At 36.9% G+C, this 21,795-nt stretch overlaps 1 protein-coding gene across 1 annotated transcript in view; it reads left to right on the forward strand.

Annotated features, from left to right (window-relative positions):
* The window catches only part of LOC113039692 (protein dispatched homolog 3-like), a 49,635-nt gene extending 29,672 nt beyond the window's left edge, over nucleotides 1-19,963 (forward strand). The window contains exons 8-21 of the mRNA XM_026197713.1: nucleotides 610-698; nucleotides 928-1,092; nucleotides 3,155-3,316; nucleotides 4,319-4,450; nucleotides 5,970-6,106; nucleotides 7,429-7,598; nucleotides 7,780-7,910; nucleotides 9,331-9,506; nucleotides 12,712-12,838; nucleotides 13,083-13,228; nucleotides 13,912-14,071; nucleotides 14,295-14,408; nucleotides 16,057-16,232; nucleotides 18,913-19,963. Of these exons, the coding sequence (XP_026053498.1) occupies nucleotides 610-698; nucleotides 928-1,092; nucleotides 3,155-3,316; nucleotides 4,319-4,450; nucleotides 5,970-6,106; nucleotides 7,429-7,598; nucleotides 7,780-7,910; nucleotides 9,331-9,506; nucleotides 12,712-12,838; nucleotides 13,083-13,228; nucleotides 13,912-14,071; nucleotides 14,295-14,408; nucleotides 16,057-16,232; nucleotides 18,913-19,257 (2,230 nt within the window). The 3' untranslated portion in view covers nucleotides 19,258-19,963. The remainder of the gene's footprint in view (nucleotides 1-609; nucleotides 699-927; nucleotides 1,093-3,154; nucleotides 3,317-4,318; nucleotides 4,451-5,969; nucleotides 6,107-7,428; nucleotides 7,599-7,779; nucleotides 7,911-9,330; nucleotides 9,507-12,711; nucleotides 12,839-13,082; nucleotides 13,229-13,911; nucleotides 14,072-14,294; nucleotides 14,409-16,056; nucleotides 16,233-18,912) is intronic.
* Nucleotides 19,964-21,795: the final 1,832 nt, after the last annotated feature.

The following is a 21,795-nucleotide window of genomic DNA, read 5'->3' on the forward strand; positions in this document are numbered from 1 at the left end:
TATCTGTGCAGTTCTTTGTCATAAATACAGTTTACAAAGGTCACGAGGGAGCAATCAGTTTCTCGTCTACTGTAAAGTTTTTATGGCTTAAAACCCTTTTTTTGGGGGGGTGAAAATACTAATGTGCCTAAGACTGTACTTTACAAACGACATCGGTGCTTCTTCATAAAGAATGACCATCACTATATCAACTGATTTAAGACGGTGACAGACAGCACTCATCTTTACTAAATATCAGAGAGATTGACAGAGATACAGTAGAAACTTTGTGTGTGGTTTTGTATTAAACAATGACCCAGATCATAAAATACATGTATTAGCCTTAGAGTAAGGGAAGCTTGGGAAATGAGAGCATACAAGTAGTGTGTGAATGCTTTTTTTTATAAGTATCGGTTCAGGCACCTATTAGGCACCAGTACCGTTTTAAAAGTATCGAAATGGCACCGGTATCGAATAAAACCCAATCGATACCCAACCATAGATATGACTCATGAATCCTTATGTTGAGTTCAATCTTTCGAATGAATTGGCCACTGGTCACTCCTTTCAATTCATTTACAATGACATTTACATGCATTTCTGTCTGAATGATCCCTTTAACCCTAACAGGTGGAGCGCTGTGACTAAACTGTCCGCAAGTCCCAGTCCCCTCTCAGATGATGATGATGTTGCTCTAATAACGGTAGAAATGGAACCAGGTAATGATGATGTCATCACCACGAAAGCTGTTTCATTTTGGTAAAAGTTTACAAAGACAGTTTGGAATATTGGAACATTTGGAATGATAAGGCCATGGCTATGAACCAAGGAAGTAAATAGGATCTGTTTTGATTTCATGTTGATTTGAAAATGAAAACCTCGGTGCATTATCTCAGATCATCACATTTGGCTTCTGAGTCACTCCTTGTATTGTTGATTTCTGTGCAGGTGTGTACGAGTCTGAATCGGATGCGGCGCTGCTGTCGCTCTCAGCCGAAGCTCCTTTGACGGTGTCCTCTGAGGGCAGTGTAGGGGTGGTCAGCGCGCACCTTCAGAGGCTTCTGAGACACTGGGTGGCAGAGCCAGTGGTGGAGAAACGGAAAACCATTATAGGTGAGCAATGCTTCTCATGATTAAGAGTGTTTAGAGGTTTTTCTCAAAATATAGGATGTGCATTCATAATGCTCACATAAGTTAAACATTTTTATTCATTTTCTCTCAGCTGCAGACAATGATAAGACTGCCAAGTGTGGAGACATTTTCACACAAAATGAGTGCAAAATATCTGGACAGCACACATTGAATTAAAAATACAATGTGATGAGGTCACATGTCAACAGTATTGCGTTCTATTGTTTGACATGTTTATATGGAATAACGCCTATACTGAGTTGCTTGCTATTTTATAGTAATAAGTAAGTGGTATGCAGTATACAGTACATAGTGTATTGTAATGTTTAATTCTCCTCACAGTCTAAAGATTTGTTTGGAACAAACTACCAACATTCCGTATCCAGATATTCTATACATACTATGAAAAAATAATGCGACCAGTAAAAAAAAAAAAAAACTAAGATTAAAGCTATTAAAAATGTATATTATTACACTATTAAAAATATATATATATATATTTATTTGGTAATTAAACTAAATTTGAGATGAAATAAAATATAAATGTTAAATGAAAAACTTTAAAACATGAAACTTCGAAATGTTGCCTTGGTAACCAACTAACAACAACAATAATAATAATAATATTAATAATATAAAATAATAAAATGAAAATATAAAAATAAAATCGAATTAAAATGGATACATTATTATTTATAATATTAATAAATGAAATAATAGTATATGAGTACCTTACCAAATTACCAGAATTTATCATTTAACCTAATCATGATTGTGTTTAAATAATTGCACTGCAATTTAAAAAATACCTTTATAACATCATAAGAACTAAAAATTGTTGACAAAATCATTTTCACAAAGGTATGGATAAATAATTATCTGAAAAAAAAAAGAGTACAATAGTGAACTCATGCAAGTCAGATTTTTTTTGTTTTTTTTTCTGCTAATATACACACAATTTATGCATGAGTAAAATGAAAATTTCCTGGCTGTTTTGTTTCAGTCTCTCTGTATTTAGTTTCTTAGTCTCAAGGTCAGTCTATTCACAGTCTAATCAAAGGAGCTATGAACCACATCCCTTAGGTGCCTGCAACAATGCAATTAAGCTTGTTTTAGCATGGTAGAGCGTTGCAAGACATTTCCACAAACGCCTATTGTTTACTGTACATGCATATTTATACAGCTGTATGCATGTCAATAAGCTAAATTAGAGCCAGGTTTCTCCCAGGCTGTTATTTTCTCTTAGTAGTTGAGCAGCCTGAGCAGTGTTGAGACAATGGTGCTATAAGTATAGATGTAGAGACGGAAACAGTACAGTCACGAATAATGTAGCAGGATGAACAAGTTAACAAGGTTAACTCTTGTGCTGTGCAAAAATGACCTGCCTTTTAAAAATTGCTTGTAAATATCATTATATGCTGTGTCATCACCAAACACTGGATTCAGCCTTTTTTATTAACGTGTCTTCTTTCCCAAACAGCAAGGGTTTTGTATTACTTTTTGGAACTGATTAATCATAGGTCTCATTGCTCTGTACACTATATGGACAAAAGTATTGGGACACCTGACCATCACACCAACAGGGACTTTAATGGCATGGCATTGCATTGTAGATATATAGACATTAATATGGAATTGGTCCCATCTTTGCAACTATAACAGCTTACACTCTTCTGGGAAGTTTCTCCACAAGATTTAGGGGTGTTTCTATTGGAATTTTTGCCCATTCATCCAGTAGAGTGATGTTGGGCGAGAAGATGTGTTGAATTAATTCATGTGTTCATCAGCAGTTGATGCAGTGTTGAGATGTTGGGAAACCAATTCTTAAAAAAAAAAAAAAAAAAAAAAAAAAAATATATATATATATATAATTTTTTTTTTTTTTTTTTTTTTTTTTTTTTGTAAATCCAGTGGTCAAATGCTGTGTGGCCTTTCAGTTTTCTGTGTAATTGTAGCCAGCTGACTAGTGGCTGGTCTTTATTAAATGTCTATAAAACTGAAAGTCTTTCTGAATGTATATAAGCAGTCCTGTCTTGTGTTTCAGGTGTGTATGCTCTGGTTCTGCTGGGCTCGGTGTGGTGCTGTTGTCTCCTGCGGCCGGCCAGTCACGCGCCTGTGCTCTTCCACAGAGACACCAACTTACAGAGACTGCTGGACCTGCGCAGCAACCTGAGCGCCCAGGGCATCGCCTGCCATATGTGCTCGGGTGGGTCTTCTGAATATCACAGATGGGCGCTGCTTGAGGGTATACACTAGTGGCTCATCGAAAACAATTGCTTGACTCATTTGCACTGCCTTATTTAATTAGCTCACAGATTTTCTGCTCATAGGGAAACATACAGTAGATGAAGGCAGCAAGCAATGAGACGAAAAATTTGCTTTTGAGGAATGCCAATATTTGGTTGTCAGGCAACTTTCAACAATAAGCCATTACATGAGGGATAAGTGAAATAATAGTATAATATAATGTCTAGTGTCACCATATATATAAAACACTGTATAAGTGTTTGACACCAGACTGAAAACCTTTTCAAAACTATTTGATTGTACACTACTGTCGAAGTGATTAAAAGTGACTGACTCTGTAACAAAAATATATTTAAGATACACAAAAGAAAAGAAGAAAAAAAATCCCAGTTTCCGCAAAATATATTAAGCAGCACAACTGTTTTCAACATTGATAATAATCATGTTTCTTAAGCATCAAATCAGCATATTAGAATGATTTCTGAAGGATCATGTGACACTAAAGACTCGAGTAATGATGCTATAAATTCAGCTTTATACAGCTTTATACATAATATTTCACAAAAAGTATTGGCCTTCCATGATACAATGATGATATTAAATAAGAGTGATAGCACAGTGCTATGATAAATACCATGATACTAAACGATTACCATAATTGTATACCATGGCATTTACATAGTACAGTACATCCAGATACTTGTAGTAATATTGTACTGTAATGGTGCATGCCTAAAAATTCAGAATAATGCATTAATAACTGCTTTATAAGTACTAAGGGGTGGTGTAAGTAACTTTGGATAAAAGTGTCAGCTAATGAACAAATGAAATGAATAAATGCACTAATAATCAACTGACATGCTAGTAATATGCATGCTAATAAGCAACTAGTTAAAAGTGAGAATTGGTCCTTAAAATAAAGTGTTAGCTAAAGTTGTACAGACCGACGTGTCTCACACAGGTGTTTTTATGGAGCGACCTCATAATCTACACAGCACTGCTGACTCCACAAGCTCTACCTCAGGGAACCATCCCACAATCCCCTCAAACCAGACCGAGCCAGCATCCAACAACAGCGCGCAGACACTCACAGGTTTGTTTCTCTGCTCTGCAGGGAGGAAAGGGTGGAAAAACACTGACACCGTTTTCTCAAAGCTTAATCAGTCTCTGATGCAATCCAATCCCTGCTGGAAAACAAGGTCATAGCAGTGAAAGGTTGTCAGGCTGGTAAACGTTCTATCTGTCACTTTCTGAATGATCACGGAAGATGCAATATTCAGATGTTTTCAAATAGAAAACGTTTAACATATGTTACATAGATAGCATTACATAATAATAGTCCATAACATGATTGTTTTACTGTATTTTTGATCAAATAAATGCATCTTTTTTAAGAATCAAAAGCACAGATAAAATCTGAATGATCCAAACTATTTATGTGCAGTGCTGGGTAGAATACTTACAGATTTACTCCATCAAAGATTATACAATTATAGTTTATAGTTGGATTACACATATTAGTAATGTATTCTGACTTATTTTGCATTACTTTTAGATGAATTTTGTGAGTTGGTGAAAATCTAAACTTTTTTATTTATCAAATTATGAATGGTTGATGCCATTGTGTGAATAATAAGCAATCATGTAATCTATAAAGAAGTAACTGTAATCTGATTATGAGCATTTTAAAATGGAATTTAAACTAATTACACATCCAGATATTACAGTCTGATTTTGTAATCCAGATTACATGTAATCAGTTTCTACCCAGCTCTGTTTATATATTATCAGCCATATCAGTTTTGATATTGTGCTGGATGCTAGAAGCTAAGATGCAGTCACAGAAAGTTCAACAGCTGTGCAACAAAAAGCAGACAAAAACCACCGTAAGTAAAAAGTCACTGGTATGGAAATTATATATTGTCTCTATTTATCCACAGTTATAAAGTCTATCAAATTATGAAACAAGATCTTAACGCAGAATATGTTGATTCAGTTCAGTTCAATAACAGTGCAGTGTCCCTCAACTATAAACCAGTTTGATTCAGGTATGAAAGCAGCTCTACAGAAGAAAAAAGTGTCTTTATTTAGCTACTGTACTACAGCTTTTCTATAGTTCTCATAGCTAATAACCTGCTAGAAACCATGATAATCCTGTTGGAATCTGGTTTTAGTTTGACAGTATATTTAAAAACCGTCTGCTTAACAATTGCAAAGTGCAGTTAACTAAAATCCTGGCTAAATTCCCACAGTAAACTGCAGTGAAACTGAAGAGGGACTGCAGGAGCTAACTGAGAATATTTCGCTCTGAATCCTCCCCTCACCAGCTGTAAAAATAAATGATAGGACCCTATTATAGGCAACATATTCATATAGATCATCACTATTTTAAGTGACACACACAGCTCTCACACATACTCCTGAACTCTGCTCCTGTGAAATCACAAAATGTGAACAAAGGCATCCCATTACTGATATACATTCACTGACATGCAATTTCAAATGTTTTTTTTTTCATCTATTTGATTTAATTTTAAAAAAGAAGATACAGTAATATTGTAAAGGTCTGAGGCACTGATGTATAAAATCACTGTTTCTGTGAATCTGTGCAGGTGGTCTCCTAACTATCTATGTGTTTAAACTGGACATGGGCTCTGTTGTCCCTGTATACCGTTATTCACTAAGTGCCAGTGTACCTGCACCGTGGCAGGCATCATCGTCTGCACACGGGGATGTGCCCTTCTTTCAGGTTTGTATGGCCACGCATATTCACACAGTACCTGAACACACACATAAACGCCAAGACTGTGTGCCATTAGTTCAAATCAATTGAGAATGCCTTTTAAGTGCTAGTTATGTTCCGAAATTTGAGTTGAATTTGAATTAAGAAGACAAATAGGACATGGAATTTTATTTTTATTTTATTTTGTATTTAGAGAGCAGATTTAAAATGCAGTGATATTCAAAGAAATTCAGTTATGGCTGTAATGTATATTGCTGATTTTTCACTATGAATTTAAACATCATAGCAGTGTTGTTTTAGTATATTTATATACCATTACACTATGTATTAATATTTCTATATATTCAATTTCATTTTAGTTTTAGTAATTTTTATGTGCTTTTGACATTTCTAATATAATTTTTTTCTATTCCACTTTAATTTATTTAATTTCAAGGCAACATTTTGCAACAAGTTTTTTCTTCATAGAATATTCATAGTTTTTATTAATTTCCCAGGATACTCTTATTTACATTATAAACTAAGATTCTGATTTTTTTTTAAAGAATTTTAATATGAAAATAATGTTGTGAATATTTTGTGGGGCTGTTTGGAAAAACAAAATGTGTTTGTGATTTTATTAAATATTTAGACCGTGTTGAAATGTCTGCTCTGTTGAAAAAAATAATAATAATAAAATAAAAAAAAATGTACATATAGAGTGAATAAGTAATGAAAATAATGTTTATAAATAATATTTTGACTAGTGTTGAACTAATGAATTCTCTGTGTGTAACCTTTGAATGTCTTTGAACTGCACTTCAGTAAATTACTCTTGCAATCATTTCAATTCAACATGCTGTGAGCCGTGGTCAATTCAATTTGGATTTACACTTATTAATAAAAAATAAAAGAAGCTAATTCTTTGTTTTTGCCTAACCCTGACGAACACACACACACACACACACACACACACACACACACACATACACACACAGCTAGCAGTTGAATATTCTCTAATAAGTAAAGAGTGGCCTGTATGAGCACAAACAGTCATGTCGAGAGACAGCTGTGATAAGCTATTTTCTTGAAAACATAATTACGGCCAGAAAATATGTTTTTCACATCGCTTAAATACCTTCTGTACACAGACAAAAGCCATTATCGCCCGTTAGCTAAAGCTTCAGTGAAAAACAAAGCTTCCAGTGTACAGAATCTATAGCGAGCCCTCAGAATTCCATCATCCTGTCTGTGCCAGTGTTGGTATCACCTCAGCATGCGTCAATTGCCCTGACATCCCATTCCATCTGAGCTGACAAACACTGATCGATGTGTTGTCACGGTAACAGGCCTACAGCAGTCCCCATAGCAACTTCAGCACGCGGGTGAGCGTGTGTGTGTCTCACGCGTATCACCCGCGCCCTCGCTGGATGCTGACTCTGCACTCGTGTGACTCCGGCCGGCGCTGGAGATCAGAGTTTGACTTCTACGTGGCGTCGGTGGAGCAGCGGCACAGCAGGCGAGTGTGCAAAAACATGTCATGTTCACTGATGATCCACAATGGATTGACATCTTTTTTATTGCACCTCCACCGTGCAACGTTTAACCCTGTGTGACTCAGTGCTCCATTTCAGCATATCAAAGTGTCTGAAAATGAGCTGGGGTGATAATAATCTGGTAATTGTCTATATTATGGACAGGAAGCTCTATTTTGCCCAGCACACGATCAGCCCGTATCCTAGTCGTGTGTGTGAGGGGCCGCCAGGGTGTGTGTTCAGCTCTGGACCTGATGGACCCACTCAGGGCAGCTTCTACGCCCCGCTACCTGCAGGTACAGGCATGGGTTTTAATGTATTTGAAGTGGAGTATAATTTAAAGAGATAGTCCATCCAAAAATTATGTCATCAAATTGTTCCAAACCTGTGTGAGTTTCTTTCTTCTGCTGAACAAAAAAAAGTTATTTTGAAGAATTTTGGTAACCAAACATTTGCTGGTAGCCATAGACTTTTTATATGGGGGGGGGGGTTATTATATTTTAAATCTAATAAATTGCAACTTTACAATTAAAATGTGTGATTGCAATTATGAAACTTAAATTGAATAATATGTACTTTTGATTGTGCAATGACGTGTCTAAACACGACATTAAGTTCACACTTAAGTATATTCTTTTAAAGTACTTTTTTTTAATATGTATGCTATTTTTGTACTTGTTTTTGTCTGCTTATGTGCACTTCTTTTTCATGAGGGTCTACACATGAGTGATCTTGTGAGTGACTTCGAAGTATCTACAACTGAAGTTTACCTGTAGAGATCTGTTTATGTTGTGTGGGCAATGGATAGCTGGGAAACATCAATATTTCAGGATAAATTGCAAATGAATGTATAATGAATTTATGAATTTATGAACTTACATACTCTAAACTTTTGAACAGTAGTATAGTTTTGAGCAGATATATAAACATTTATAATATACAGTGTTTCTTGCTAAAACATATTAAGTTCTTGGAATAGTAGGTTGATGGCTGGGACGTAATCAGTATTCATGCGATATGCCCCAAGTTTCTAGTTTCAAATAAGAAACAAAGTGTTAATTTGATGCCTTAATATTTCATGAATTACGCATTAAATGTTTTTTTTTTTTTTTGTTAGTCTAACATGATTGACAGCTGTCCCTGCTTTAAGGCCTGGACACACCAAGCGACTTCAAAGAACTAGCGGCGATGAAAGCCAAATGGTGTTGACACCTCATGTCGGCAGTGTCAGACCAAAAAGCTGTGCTGGAACACACTGCACAGACTACAGCCGACGGAAAACTAACATGTTCGTTCTGCGCATGCGTGAGAGGAACGAGCCTTTCATATCAGCAGCTAGTATATATATATATATATTCGTCATTCACAATGAAAAAAACGTAACAAAGATATACAATAAACGCAGATTAATGAAATGTAAACAAAACAGCGCTTGCTTACCATTTTACTTGCTTACCATTCATTAGAGGCGACGAGTGGAACACACCAAACAAACTATCCCGACCGTCGCTCGCCATCGACCCGATGATGGCAAACGGCCCGATCGTCAGCTTGGTGTGTCCCAGGCTTTAAAAATTTCCATTTGCTATCCAGTTACAAAAGCAGTTTCACAACATACCCATGTGCAATCTTTCTCATTTAGATGCTAAATGCTTTCTTTTTAAAATACTTTTATTTCTTTCATAAGTGTCATATATTTATTGTATATCTGATCAGCTCCCACCCAAAATAAGATCTCCAGGACATCCGGCTTTAACCCCTGCCGTGGAGGTCAGTGTGGGAAACCAGCAGTGCGTCCTCTAGTGGACACTGGAGCCATGGTGTTCGTGGTGTTCGGCATACTGGGCATCAACCGCACTCAGCGTTCAGACAACCATGTTATTGGAGACCTGGTGAGACAGAATACAACTGTTTACACTGAGTGCAGAAAGTAACTTTTAACTTAGTAACTTAAAGGGATGGTTCACAAAACGAAAATTTGCTGTGAATTTAAATACAAGACAAGTCTATTGTTACTGTCACTTTGAGAGTCAAATAAAAAGCAACACAAAATTGATAATACCCATGGCTTCTGATGAAAATAAAGATAAATTTAATATTGTCAATAATATTTCAAAATGAACACGTACCGGACTGTTAGGATTACTTGATTTATCCATATAATAATAATAATAATAACAAGTTAAATTATGAGTATCAAATATGATTATCAGGCTTTTGTGGAACTTTTATTTGTGTATCTGTCAGTCATCAATGTATTGCATTATACTACATGATTGGAACTACAGAACTTTGATCATAAAACTAAGCATTTAAATATAATCTCACTAAAGACATACTACTGGTAAATATATCATTTTAATTAAGTAGTCTGCTATACTGTTAAAGAGATCTCATTGATTTACAGTACAAGGTATCAGAATTTCATTTTACTTGTCAGCCATATAAATATCAGCATCTGCACTAAATATTCTCTTATATCAAGATTTTTTTTCCCCTTTTTTTCTGACTATTATTTCATATATTATACTTTACAGGGTTATTATTTTACTTTACTTCGCAGTGTCTCGTTCCCTACTCAGGGAACAATGGTTACATAAGTAACCTGAGACATTCCCTTTCAAGGGAACTTTGAACTGCATCCTCTAGGGGTCACTATGGGGAAGGATATACCCATGCAACCATGCTGAGAGGAGTGCAGGCCAGAACCATGGTGAGCACTGAGTACCAACTCTACACTTTCCATGGGAGGCCTCGCCATATTGGATTTTAGAAAAGAATGCAGAGTACTATAATAACATGGATTTTAGGATACCGTTCTAAGGGGCTCTCCTGGCACTCTGAAAGAACAGCTCATAGATGGAATGGTGGATCCCAAAATCAATATGTTTGAGAGTCATCAACTCAATCTATGGTATAATGCTGGAGTGGCTAGCAGTAAATATCTAGATGAGGGGAGGGGCAAACACCCAGCTCTCAAATGAGAGGGGAGCTCAACATACCGCATGTTCCAGTGCTGGAACAGCTAGCAGTAATTTTCTTAGCTGAGGGAGCAAAACACACCCAGTTCTCAACAAGAGAAGGCGCTTAACCTACAGCATGTTCCACGGAGTGAGGAATTCAACTCCTCAGAAGGGGAGAGAACTTGATTGCCCGAAAGAAAGCACCATGCTTACAATAACCCTCAGTGGTGAGGGGAGTGATGCTTTAAATGTGTGTCGTAGAGACACACTGGTTGAGTGGAGCCCAAGGTACCAAGGTAACCAACTCAGAGAAAGAGAACAAAGCTAATAATGTGTAACCCTTAGCGTACAGGATTTCAGAAAGTGCATAGAGAGTAGTGTGCACACTTACCACTTTTGAGGACTTTAAGAAAGTGCGCAAAGTGGTCAGCATGCACACTTACCACCATGTGGATTACAGAAAGTGCACAAAGCTTAGCGTATGCACTCTGGCCGACACGAACCAGGAAGCATGAAGCCAGAACCAGGGCTATCATACCGGGGACCTACCCTAGAACAGGACAGACACAACACACAGGTCCCGGAAAACTAAGAGATAGGAGACTAATGCAGGAAGCTCCTACTTAACCTTGGTCAGGTGGAGAGATGGTGGTTACAGGGGAATTAGGAAGGAAAAGATAAGCACAGATGTTAAACCCCCAGAGGGAAATGAGTAGATACTCAAGTATGACTCTATTCAAGATGAAAGCGCTGACACCTCATTTGGATCATATCTCTTATCTTGCCTACCTCCTTTTGATCCACGATTCCTCCTATCCCTACCCGCAGGCAGGGGAGGAGCCTGAGCTGCGATACTAGCCTTCTGTCTAATTTTGATCCTCAGATTGAGGCGGGGCCAGTCCCCTGGCTTTGTTCGGGCTCAGACCTGGACCTTTGTAGCACAGAGAGCATATGTCCTGCCATTTAAACAAGATGGCAAGGAGGGAGTTTTAAGCAAGAATATCTCACCCATAGAGAGATAGCTACCACAGGGCCATCTTCTCATAGCCGCTTTCACGCATTCCCCTCGATGTTGACATTACTTATATGCTGACCGATGGATGCATAAGAAAAACGGCCTCTTCCATTCCCTCTTGATCTCTGAATGGAGATCAGGAATAAAAGGAAGGCTCAGCTGAGCTGGAGGTACATGGTAAGAAAGATAACACTCTTTGAATGCAAAATTACTTTCTTCCATGGGAAGTGTGTGATCCATAACCCCAACAGCTCATCATACGCAAGGCAGGAGAATTGAGAAGGCTCAGCCTCAGCTTCTTCGCTCTCTTCAGAAATCTCCTGTTCTTCCTGGGCAAAACCCTGCAGAGCACTGTCCCCAGGATCAGACTATGTTAGTGAAATAACATAATCCTCCAGCGGCCCACTCTCATTCATAGCCGACGATCGCGAGAGGGAAAACCCCTCTTTAAACTTATCGTCCAGATCCACCCGTGATCCCCATATGCTCATTCTCCTCATTGCCTCGGCAGTGGCAGATTCTGAACCACGGGGAGCAGATGGCTGCCCCTCCTTCCTCAAAAAGAGAGACTAATGAGAGCGGAGCTTTTCATTGAAAAAATGCTTGCAGTGATTGCAGATTGCCCCCTCGAGGACATCTCGTGCATGCTCTTTGCCCAAACAACAGATGCAAAGATAATGTGTGTCATCAGGACTCAAATAACAATGACACAGATGCACACATTCTCTAAATGTCTTGCTAGTGCTCGTCAAAAATGAAGGAAAAAAAGATCACTCTTACCACCGAATGCACACTTCAAACAAAACAGTCAATGAAAACGAGGAAGAGGATGAGGTGTTCTCCTAGTGCCTATTTATACTATAGTTGCAACGGCAGTGACGTCATGGGCTGTCACCGGTCACCAAATTGTTGGTGTTTTTCAATGTATGCTTCAGACATGTGTTATGACGAGGCGTTCCCCATAGCGACCCCTAGAGGACACAGTTCGAAGTTCCCTTGAAAGAGAACTACTTATTTATTATGTGGTCTTAGTCTGTACACTATATATTGATTGTTTCCCTTTGAAGCTGATTTATGAATTATTAATTGAATGATTATTGATGTTCCTCCTCCTCAAAGGGTAGTGTGATCTTTGATCCAGACTTTGATGTCTTTAATGAGATCGGGCACTTGTGCAAGCTGTGCAAAGCCATCAGTGCCAATACCAAGCTGGTGAAGCCTGGTGGAGCTCAGTGTTTGCCTTCAGGTGAGGAGGAATAATCTGTAACGCTTGCTTGCGTAATCCTTTAAAAAACAATGAATGATCAGTAATATTATTGGTTTATCTACACTGACACCATCAGATCAGAAGAAGACATAACTGAATTGAGCTGGATAATGACAATTTACAACTGGAAAAAGTCAACAATATTGATGAATTGATGAACTGATGATATGACAACATTAAAACTAATTTTTTTTTTTCTGTTTTATGTGTTTCTCTCCTGCAGGTAACAGCCTCACATCCATTCTGCCATTGCTCCATCCTGAGTGTCACTCTCTTCCTGAGCCCAACCTCTTGCCTGGCCAGCTATCCCATGGTGCAGTGGGCATGCAGGGGGGTAGAGTGCACTGGATCTCCATGGCTTTTGAATCCGTGAGTTCATTGCCGCATTTCAATAGTTTTTACAAAAATGCTGAGTCATATGAAATACTCTTATGATGCTTTTTGCCCTTGGTGAGAGTGTGACAGCACCAAAAATAGCTTCATTGTTTGACTTCATACTCCAGGTTATTGAGCATTTTTAGCAGGCTGTCATTTTAATGTATTAATTTGCTGACAAATAATAATAATGTTAAAATTATGAATGCATTTAAAGCAGCTACAGTTGCTGATGAACATGACGCAGGACAACTGAATGTATGATTGAGCTTGAATGCAGTTATTTGTTTCTAAATTTCAAGATATAAGGGTAAAAATGGGTTTTTGACTTTCAGCAATATCGCACAAGCGAGAGTGCATTTATTTCCCCTCACTATCTGCATGATCTACATGTTATATTGATTTAATTCAACAATACAATAAAGAATAATGTCATTATTATTATGTTTTAGACACGAAAAGTTCTGCATTATCTATTCTGTTAAATTTCGCCAAAACTGTTGTGCATCTCCGAGCTGCACTCAGCGCTGTTCAAGAGGGCCAATGATTCAGTGACCCGTACATTAAGAAGTCAATTGCTTTGTTTCTGAATGAATCAGCCGTTTAAACGAATTTGGTTGGGGTTGGTTTCTCAGCTAAGCCAAATCGCTTGACATCTCTAATTCTCGTTGTTTCAGACCACCTACAAGGGAAAGTCTTCGTTTCAGACTCACTCTGATTTCCTTCAATGGGAGAGTTTCCTGCAGAAGCAGCTCATGTCACTCCCAGCATCCTCGGCCCTGAGACGAGGCTTTCAGACCTGCCAACACTGGAAACAGATCTTCATGGAAATTATAGGCAAGAGAGCAAAAATAGAACGTGGCAAAGACAGAAACGAGCTTTGATAAAAATGCCTCTGATTAAATAAATGAGCAATTTAAGAGCGATTAGTCTGAGGCGCAGACATCATTAGCATGAGTGCTCATTAACTTCACTCTGAATCAATCAGCAGTCAGATTCTCTATTTATATAGCATTTAACCTCTCTGAACTGCTCTTTATGCACCGCCCCTTGACTGCAGGTGTGGAGAGCGCCCTCTACAGTCTCCTGCTGTCACTTGCCATTTGCATCGCATCGGTAGCTGTGTTTACTGCTCATCCGCTTCTGCTGCTGCCAATTCTGCTGAGCATTCTGGGTATGTCATAGCTGTACAAATTATTATAAATGTTAAATATTTGTGTAGTTATTTAAATTTGTTTTAGTGAACATCGGATGTTAATTTCAGCCTAAAAGAAAAAAAAAGTGCACAATGAAAATGCCATTATGCACAAATAAGTTTAAGCCTATTTGTATTTATTCATCATTTACACTACTTTTTCACATAGTGATATTATTGTCAATTAAAATGATGTTTATCCCAAAATTTAAATTATAGTGGTGCCAAAAAATGTGTGTATTATTTATATTTAAAATATTTATACATGATGCATAATTTATAATGTATAACAGTGGTGTTAATGATTGATAATAATAAGAAGAATTTATTATATATTAAAAAAATACAAAATATTAAAACAAACTTAAATGAACTAGAAAAAAACTCAAATAAAATGACAGATGTAGCCTTAGCAACTAGGTCAAATAAAATACGTTTAAATTGACGAACTAAAATGACTAATTGAATAACTAAAATAAAAATAAATGAAAGATCGATAGAAATATTGGTGGCACTTTATTTTAAGGTGTCCTTGTTAAATGTTACATGTAATAAGGATTTTGATAATAATTAATTATGCATAATTACATTAAAGCAACCCTAAGCCAAACCCACGTACATGTAGTTAATTAATATTACTCTTATTAATATAACTTAAATCCATAATTGCACCGTAACAAGGACAACTTAAAATAAAGTGTAACCAAACATTTTAGGCAGTTTAAATTTTTATTTAAACATTTTAAAAGTTTAAATTACAAAAGCACATAACACAATTACTGAAATTAAAACTGAAAATATTAAAATACAAGTTAATTCTAAATATTCATAAATACTGTAATAGTGTATAAATAATATAACACTGATTATGCAAACTAATGAGAATCATTATCATTGAGAATAATGAGAATAACAACAACAAAGATCAAACGGAAATCATGCATTTACATTAAATCAATAAACATTTGGAGGTCAGGTGTGCAATGCAAAATAATGTACAACTGTCCTAAAATGGTTCAATAATTATTTTATTTTATTTTTGCATGAAATATGACCTGGATATGCGTGTGTAAGATCTTTAATTTACTGTGACCCCTTGAAATAGTTTACCACCATTTATTAGTCATTTTCATTGAGGATACTTAAATGCAGTATCTCCCTTTGGACAGTGCCATCAAATGCCTGTTTCTGCCATTCTGTTGAATTTAATTGACTTGTGTAATATGTACTGACAGTGAAAATCATTGCCTTTTGAAATGTGCAGCTCTATTCCCATCTCATTTATATGTTAATACAATATGCCAGACATGACTGTAATTTAACTCGCTTTCAACCGGGAATATTATCTCTACAAGTGTGATTACTCAGACTGAACGAATATACAAATTATGCGAAATGAAAAGAGACTCCGAAAATCATCCCACTCCTACGTGTCCAACTAAACAAGGAAATAGATTTCAAAAATGTGCAATGATGCTTGAATTCAAGTAGGGGACGGAATAATAATAATAATAATGGTAAAAAGAAAGGGACAAAACGGAGTGTTTTTGAACAGTGTGTGGCCCTGAAACAGGACCCTGAAAAGTTTTAAATAAGCAGGAACTCTTTGCGTAATGTTTTTTTGCAGGTATGGTGTGTCTGGTGGTGGCGGTGATGTATTGGCTGGGATGGGAGATGGGTGCGGTTGAAGCCATCTCTCTCTCCATACTGGTGGGCTCTTCGGTGGACTATTGCCTTCATCTAGTAGAGGGATATTTACTGGCAGGGGAGGCTGACAGCTCAGGACTGGCCAGTCACAGTTCGGTATGATTTACATTTAACCATTAGCGTTGAAGTCTCCTGTGATCTTGAAACGAAAAGTTTGTTCCCGACTGCTTTCATTATACGCTCTCATAGTGTTCTGGGCGTGTAACACTGAAGATTTGATGGATCCCAGGTAGGGTCATCATTTAAGCTCTTCAGACGCTGGGATTTTCTTCCAGCTTTGTGCCCTAGAGCAAGGCACTGAGCGCTGGGACTCTACGGGGAACTCATTTACACCAGCAGACTGTAAGCTGCACTGCATAAAACAGCATCTCCTAAATAAAACCCAAAACAAGTTCATGCTCGCAGTCAGATGCATATATAACATGCATAATAGACAGGGAAACTGTAATGAAGCCCTATATAAATATTTTTTTATAATGACATTCTTGATGCATTATGTTATAACACATTAATTATACATTCAAATAATGGAATTCGTGGCTATAATTAAGACATTTTAATTAAAACTGTTGAGGGAAATATGATGAGAAAGAAACAACTACACTACTAACTTAAGGTGCGTGTAATAATGAATTATAATGGTTTTCTTGATGCATTGTAACACATTGATAATACATTCATAATTATTAGATATATAGTTATAAGTGTTATGTGTTTAACCCATACACTCTATAATGTCATCAGCAATATTACTGATGAAAATGGTTGTCAGTGAAGAGTGTTTTGATTTTGTCAGTGATAATGAAGATGAGATGAAAAATGCAATTCGTTCTGATAATTAAACCATTTTAAAGGAAATATGACAACACTGCTAGATAATAAATTAAGTTATGTCATAATTACTGTTATTACTATATGACTACCTGGATATTTTACTTGGAGACCTTCGCATCCTTGGATTCGGAATTGTTTTTCTGTTGCAACATTAGCAATGCCAGAATTCATCGGGTTTTTATTGGGTACACAATAGAAAACAATCCAGGTAACAGTTATGCAGATGCCTTATTAATAAAAAGTTGATTTATTTTATATGTATTATATACAGCTGTATTCAAAAGTTTACATACACTTTGCAGTATCTATAAAATGTCAATTGTTATACCAAAATATGAGGGAGCATGCAAAATGCAAGTTATTTTTTATTTAGCACTGACCTAATAAGATATTTCACATAAAATAAGTTACAGAAGCCCCTTTCACACTGCCATTCCGGCAAATACACGGGTAAAGTGTTCCTGCAATTGTTCCCTGGTCACTAGATTTGGCACTTTCACACTGCCAGTGATGACCCGGTATATCATCAGCGCGTGACGTGTAATGTACGAGTCGACAATGCTTGGCACGTTATACTTTCACTGAAGCAAGCAAACGATCTCTGCGTCAGCGCGGAAAGTCAGGAACTAACTGATGTCTGCTTCATTACAGTTTGCACATATGTTTTCCTATCAAACGTTGATCTTCCTTCAAAACAGCCGGTAAAAGAGTCGCGCAATAACACGCGTCATCACTTCGACACGGAATTAGATCTGGCTTTTGTTCACACAGCGCTCGTCCCGGGTCGAACCCCGCAATGTTACTAGGTCCCCGACCCGGGTTCAGTTCGGTAATCAATTCTGGGACGTGGTTGCTTTCACACAGAAGGCGACCCGGCAATGTTCCGGCAATATTGCGGGTCCGACGTGCAAGTGTGAAAGGGGCTATAGAGTCCACAAGAGAAACTGTGTTTATAAGTCCCTTGTTTGTCCTGAACTGCCCACTGTGCTTCAGAAAAATCCTTCAGGTCCCTTTCCAAATATGACTGTATGATTTTTCACACTGAGGACAACAGAGGGGCTTGTATGCAACTATTACTGAAGGTTCAAACAATCACGATCACAAAAAAATATTTTTTTATTATATAACAATTCTTATATATTTATTACTATATATTTAGTTTGCCTTATGAGGCAGTAGGGGTGTGCAGCAGAGTCAATATCTGTATCTTTAATAATCTAAAAAATTATTTGTATCCGTATCTGTATTCAGATAAAACCGTAAAAAGTCTGAGCTTTTGGAAAATACGATGACAAACTCAGAATCTCATCATAACAGTTAATGTGACATGGCACGAATGCACCAAGTGAAGAAGAAAAATAAAACAACAATGGTTAATAATGTTGGGGACTGACCCCCTTGAGCTGTGTGAGGCGTCGCTGAACAATGAATGAACCCCAGTGCTTTTACCAGCGGTTAATAAACTCACCCAAACACATTCTGTATATTAACAGATCCATTAAAAACATCCACAACATGAACATTATATCACAACTTGCTTCTGCACAAAATCCCACAAATGCACAAGCGAACTTGAGCAATGCCAGGCTGTGGATGAACTCCCTAAAAATCTACTAAACACCAATAATAAAAACGAAACAGAAAGAAATCACGTCTGATCCTCATGAAGCTGGAGGAGAGGAATCAGAATGCAGAATATATCTCTATGTCGTCGTGAATTTAGTTGCAGAACAGATCAAAACTCACCATGGATGATCTGTAAACATGATGGCAATTCACAGTTCATTTAAACGAAAGCAGGGCCAGGCAAGCAAGTCGATTTAAAAACAAGACGCCAAAGTAAGAGTGCTGAAGCAGAAAAAGGCAAAGTTAGAGTGTTTTTTTCCTCATGTGAGGTGAATGTTAATATGAGATTTATGTAATTCCCTCTTGCTTCTTACAGGAGTCCTCCATCAAACGGCAGACACGGACCCTCGATGCAGCCAATCACGTGGGCGTTGCTATAGTTTCCAGTGCCGTCACTACGGTGATTTCAACCATTCCGCTCTTTTTTTGTGTCATCGTGCCTTTCGCCAAGTTCGGTCAGATTGTGGCCATCAACACGGCCATTTCCATCGCCTTCACGCTCACCGTCACGACCGCACTGCTGGCCACGATGGGTCCCGCCGACTTCACCCGTCCTCCCAGAGCCGTGCTCAAAGCCACTCTGGTGGTCCTGATCGTGGGGGTCTGTGGAGGTCTGCTGTGGTGGACCGGGTCACAGTTCGCTCTGGACACACTGGTCTGAATCACACATCCTTCACCGACCAGGTGGATTTCAAGTGAGCAACTGTGGTCATTTGTACTGTTGAGATGACATATGTGAACTCTTTGGGAAGTGGTGAAGTATTTGACACATGTGGCACACTGTTAGAAATTAGGAAACCCAGTCTGCATGAAGGTAGCGAGTCCTGACAGACATGGGAAATGATGTCAGACACATTTAGGTGAATAAGTGTCTGTGCTAGCAAGAATCGCTGTCAGAGAGCCGACTATTCCTCATTGGTTTGTATTTTATTCACAACCTGGACTGAAGTTGGGGACACGAGTGAGCATGTGTCTTATTTTGGTTCAAGTGAGACAAGGCCCTGAAGTCTCAGAAGAGAAGAACATGAATTCTGTGAATTCATCTCGTCTGAGGCAGGACAACACCGAAGGAGAAAGAAAGTGTAAGATGAAGCTACTTACTCGTCGCCCTTGATGGTCAAGTTTGGTTCAAGTCAACATGAAATGACATTCACAGTCCAGTTTACTTTAGCAAATTCCGAGTGAAACAGGATATTAGGAACAAAAGTTTTAGCAAAGCCAATCTCATTAGAAAACATAGCTATTTTAAGAGGTGGCGATTTTGTAAAAATCAATACAATGTGATTTTTAGAAAAAGAAAAAAAAAGGGAAAAAAGGCATGATGGTTCACCCCAAATAAGACCTTCTCTGATAAGTAGATTGTACAAAAAAAAGAAAAAGATTGAGCTCATTCTCCATTATGAATGAGATCCAGTTTACCAAAATGTACAAAAATGTATATATATATATATGTATGTGTGTGTGTGTGTGTGTGTTTATGTGTGTATGTATATATGTATATATTAGGGCTGGTAAGTGATTTACAATTTCAATTTTTTATCTAATTAATTACATGATGTGATGATTAATTAATCTAATTAATCGCACATCAAATTTGGAGAAATTACTCTGACAAGATAATTTAAAGTCATTGTTGTGTAAAGCATCAAACAGAGATTACAAAAAGTATTTTATTTGCTTAAATGTATTACTCTTTTGGACCATGTGAGTAAATGATGACAGAATTGTCAATTTTGGTTGGGTGAACTACAACTTTAATAATTTATTTTCTTAATTTTATTATTATTACTATACAAATATTCAATTATTTATTTAATGAAACAACACTCTAAATTAACTAAAACTGCCAGTAGGTGGTGGTAAATGTCTTAATGATTAAGTCATTTATTCATTCGTTTGATTCGTTCTTGGCTGATTCATTCAGGAGTGAAGTAAATGGTTCTTTATGAATGGTTCATTGAATCATTAGGCTTGTTCGATTTGAAGCGGGTCATCACCATCAGACCGATCGGTGTATGACATCAAAGAACTGCTTTAGAGAGCCGACGACTCCTTTTGCTTTTGAAATTACTCTCGCGGTACTTTGATGTCATACACCAATCGGTCTGTGCAGCGCCGCTTCAAAGCCAACACGACTATGGTCGATGGTTCAACGCGCCAAATGGTTCACCAAATTAATTCAAAATGCTGCTGTGGGTTGATCGGAGATGAACAGTCTGCTTTGTCTTTATCTTCTGGTTTGCAAAAATGAGCAAAATAGACAACATTGTGTCTAAAATAACACAATATTTACTTCTTAATGAGTTGAGTATCACATTTGCACTTAGCGTACTTCTCGTGTGATATTTCTTTACTATGTGATTTAAATATGAGAAATTTTTTAAAAATATTTTAGAGACATTCTCTAGGCTCCATCACACAGTAAGTTGTTGCCGTGTCTCATATTACTCATCAGTCGGCTGTATGAAATGGCAGATGATCCACATCGGTCTGGGCTGGGGCAAGTGCGTTAAATGCGTTAATAATTTTAATGCGTTATTTTTTCTCCATAATTAATTCATCTAATTAACACGTTAAATGACCCGCCCTAATATATATGTATTGCCATATCATTTTATCTATCACGATTTGATAGGTTGGTAAAAACTCAGGTTCACCATCCAGATTATTTTAATGTATCAGATTGAACAATTTTTAAAAACCTGTTATCTACAGTACAAGAGCAAAACAAAACTAATTAACAAAATGTCTATTGTTTAACATTACCCAGTAGTTCACACAGCCTTGGTTACAGATGAAAAAGTTAGAGACAGAAATAAGTGTTATCAATTACATAGTTTTACTTAATAAAATAAAGCTGAAATAAAAAAAGGTATTACATAATAAAACTTAAAAGGTTTCATTGGCAACTCACTGAAAATGTGAAAAAACTAAAATTACAAAATAAAAAAATAACTAGAAGTAAAAATTAAAGCTAAACAAACAAACAAACAAAAAAAAAACTAATAAAATTGACAAAATATCAAAATGATTATTGTAAAACCTTTAAGTATAAAAATAAAATATTCAAAATATTAATAAATACTATAATAATGTATATAACAGTATTATATTAATACTATAAAATAACCAAGCTTAACACTTGAAGGATTTTGTTGTTGTTGTTGTTGTTTTGATCTCATGAGACAACTATTTTACA

This window comes from Carassius auratus, chromosome 22 (assembly GCF_003368295.1).
Source record: "Carassius auratus strain Wakin chromosome 22, ASM336829v1, whole genome shotgun sequence".
Classification (NCBI taxonomy): domain Eukaryota; kingdom Metazoa; phylum Chordata; class Actinopteri; order Cypriniformes; family Cyprinidae; genus Carassius; species Carassius auratus.